This window comes from Phalaenopsis equestris, unplaced genomic scaffold (genome assembly GCF_001263595.1).
Source record: "Phalaenopsis equestris unplaced genomic scaffold, ASM126359v1 Scaffold000002, whole genome shotgun sequence".
NCBI classification, from domain to species: Eukaryota; Viridiplantae; Streptophyta; class Magnoliopsida; order Asparagales; family Orchidaceae; genus Phalaenopsis; species Phalaenopsis equestris.
The window spans coordinates 33,390,361-33,392,815 of NW_018164444.1; the positions used below are offsets into that span (position 1 = coordinate 33,390,361).

Below are 2,455 nucleotides of genomic sequence, written 5' to 3' on the forward strand. Positions count from 1 at the left end.
TAATTTCTCAACAGTCAATGCAAAAGAATTGTTTGGCATGTATGTAAATTTCCCATTAAAAATGATTTAGTTAAATTTTATTTTATAATTAGCATTTAACCCTTCTTCCTCTCCAAAAGGAACCCCGGAAGTCGGGCCGGCAGCTGCGAGCAAAAGCAACTGGACGGGATCGCAAGAGTTTAACTATTATAACCCAACATCAAAGTCAAAAACTAGAAACTTGAAGCAGCCTAGCATGATTAATTTAATTCGAAAAAAAAAGGAGCTTAGAACAACAACCAAAAAGCATTTGCTGGAAAAAGTTTAACAACAATAAAGAGGTTCAGAGAGCTCCATACTTGCACGGAAGAACAAATTTGATGCTCCTTCACATTACTTTCATCATTTAATTCTGCCTGTAAGCGATGTAATTCGCGAGGTGGAGTAATGGCGCAGCTTTCGAAGAATCAAAACCCTCAATCTGTGACTTAGCATCGCGGAGTAGTTTGTCGGCAAACTCCCTGGACTTCTCCAGCCCCAAAAGCTTAGGGTAGGTTGTCTTGTTGCTAGCCAAATCCTTGGCCGCAGTTTTCCCCAGCTCCTGTGAGGATTTGGTCACATCGAGAATATCATCCACCACCTGGAAAAGTAATCCGATGCACTGAGCATAACGCCGCAACCGCTCGACCTCTGAATCCGATCCCCCGCCGACCAACGCGCCGATCACCACCGAAGCCTCGAGCAGCGCGGCGGTTTTATGCAGGTGGATGAACTCGAGGCGATCAATGTCGACGGGATCTTCCAGGCCGGTGGATTCCATGTCGAGTAACTGGCCGGCGACCAGACCTTCAGTGCCGATGCAGCGGGCGAGCTCCGCCGTGGCACGCACCAAGATTGCAGGGGCGATCGCGATGGATGAAGGGTAGTTACGGAGATCAACCAGATGTTCGAAAGCGAGTGCGAGAAGAGCGCTAGACCGGCGACGGAGTCGCCGAAAGCGCGGTGGCAGGAGGGCTTACCGCGCCGCAGGTCGTCGTCATCCATACAGGGGAGATCGTCGTGGATGAGAGACATGGTGTGAATCATCTCCACGGCGCAGGCAGGGGGGATCGATTGAGCCTCGTCGCCGCCGACGATCTCGCAAGCAGCGATGCAGAGGACGGGGCGGATGCGTTTTCCGCCGGCGAGGAGGGAGTATCGCATCGCTTCGTGGATACGCTTCGGGTGGATTAGGGGAATCGCGAGATCTAGGGCTCGATTTACGGATTCTGCCTTCTTTAGCAAAAAACCCTTGAAATCGAACTCAGTTGTGGCAACAGAAGGGTCGGCCTTGGTTTCAACAGCGTTAAGGGAAGGGAAGGAGAGCGAAAGGGAGCGGGATGGGGGACGGAGGACGGTCATGGTGGGGGTCGGGAAAGGAGAGCGGAGAGGATGGGAACCTGCGAGGTGAAATGTGGCGAAGGAAGCCATATGAAGAGGATGCAGCGCTCTGCTTTAGTTAGGGGTTCGGAAGCTGAAGTTTAGGAGCTCGTAGTTGCATGAACAGCTCTATCTTCTTCCATAGGAAGAGGGGCTGTTGTTGACGACGGTGGCCATCGGAGGAGGAGACAGCAGATAAAGTCGTTATGGGGGTTCTGGTCTGGTAGCTGCCATTTTATATTTATATTAAAAGCATTTACATATATACCACCAAATTTAAATGTATTTACACATTCGGCCCCTAAATTTTTTCAATCACACAAAAAAAATAGGGGCAATTACATAAAAGACCAGACTTGCTAGATAAGATAGTTCCGTTAGGTACATGTAAGTTACAAGGAGATTATATGAGGTATAACTTGCATGTAACCCCCTATACCCTCTGAATAACCTCTGGCATACGCAGCGCTACGTACGTCTTCCATATGCAAATATTTTCCCTTTGAAGGCTCACTCAAATTATATTAGGCAGTTCAAAAAAATTATCATTTTGTAAATATCAATAATTAGATTGATATGTATGATTAAAGTTTAAGATAAAATTCAAAATCATCTATTTTATTTTTTCAAATTCTGTATATTAGGCAGTTCAAAAAAATTATCATTATTTTGTAAATATCAATAATTAGATTGATATGTATGTAATTATACTTAAAAACTATCACATCTAAATTTTAATATAAATATTTAGATTGATATTTTTATTTTTTATTTTCGTTGGATGGTAGGTTGGAATTTATTTAGATTAAAAGACTAAAAGACTCAGCTGATGGAACTTTAAAATTGTTATCAACGATTTGAGGTTGGAATTTATTTAGATTAACTTCATATAAATTATAGTTCCGAATTTATTTTTTTGGTAGAATTAAAATAAACTTATTTAATTAATTCGAAGAATGTATTATTATACAAAATGATAATTAAATTTTATTTTTTATTTATTTTAAAATTATTTAACAATTATTAGATTCTCATTCGAAATAAAGAAATGTGATCA

General features: G+C 42.3%; 1 protein-coding gene across 1 annotated transcript; it reads right to left on the reverse strand.

Annotated features, from left to right (window-relative positions):
* Positions 1–203: 203 nt before the first annotated feature.
* LOC110017829 (geranylgeranyl pyrophosphate synthase, chloroplastic/chromoplastic-like) lies at positions 204–1,625 on the reverse strand. Its single transcript, XM_020714947.1, is given in 2 exon segments — positions 204–951; positions 954–1,625. Coding segments are annotated over 2 exon segments (1,062 nt in total). The 5' UTR covers positions 1,450–1,625; the 3' UTR covers positions 204–385.
* Positions 1,626–2,455: the final 830 nt, after the last annotated feature.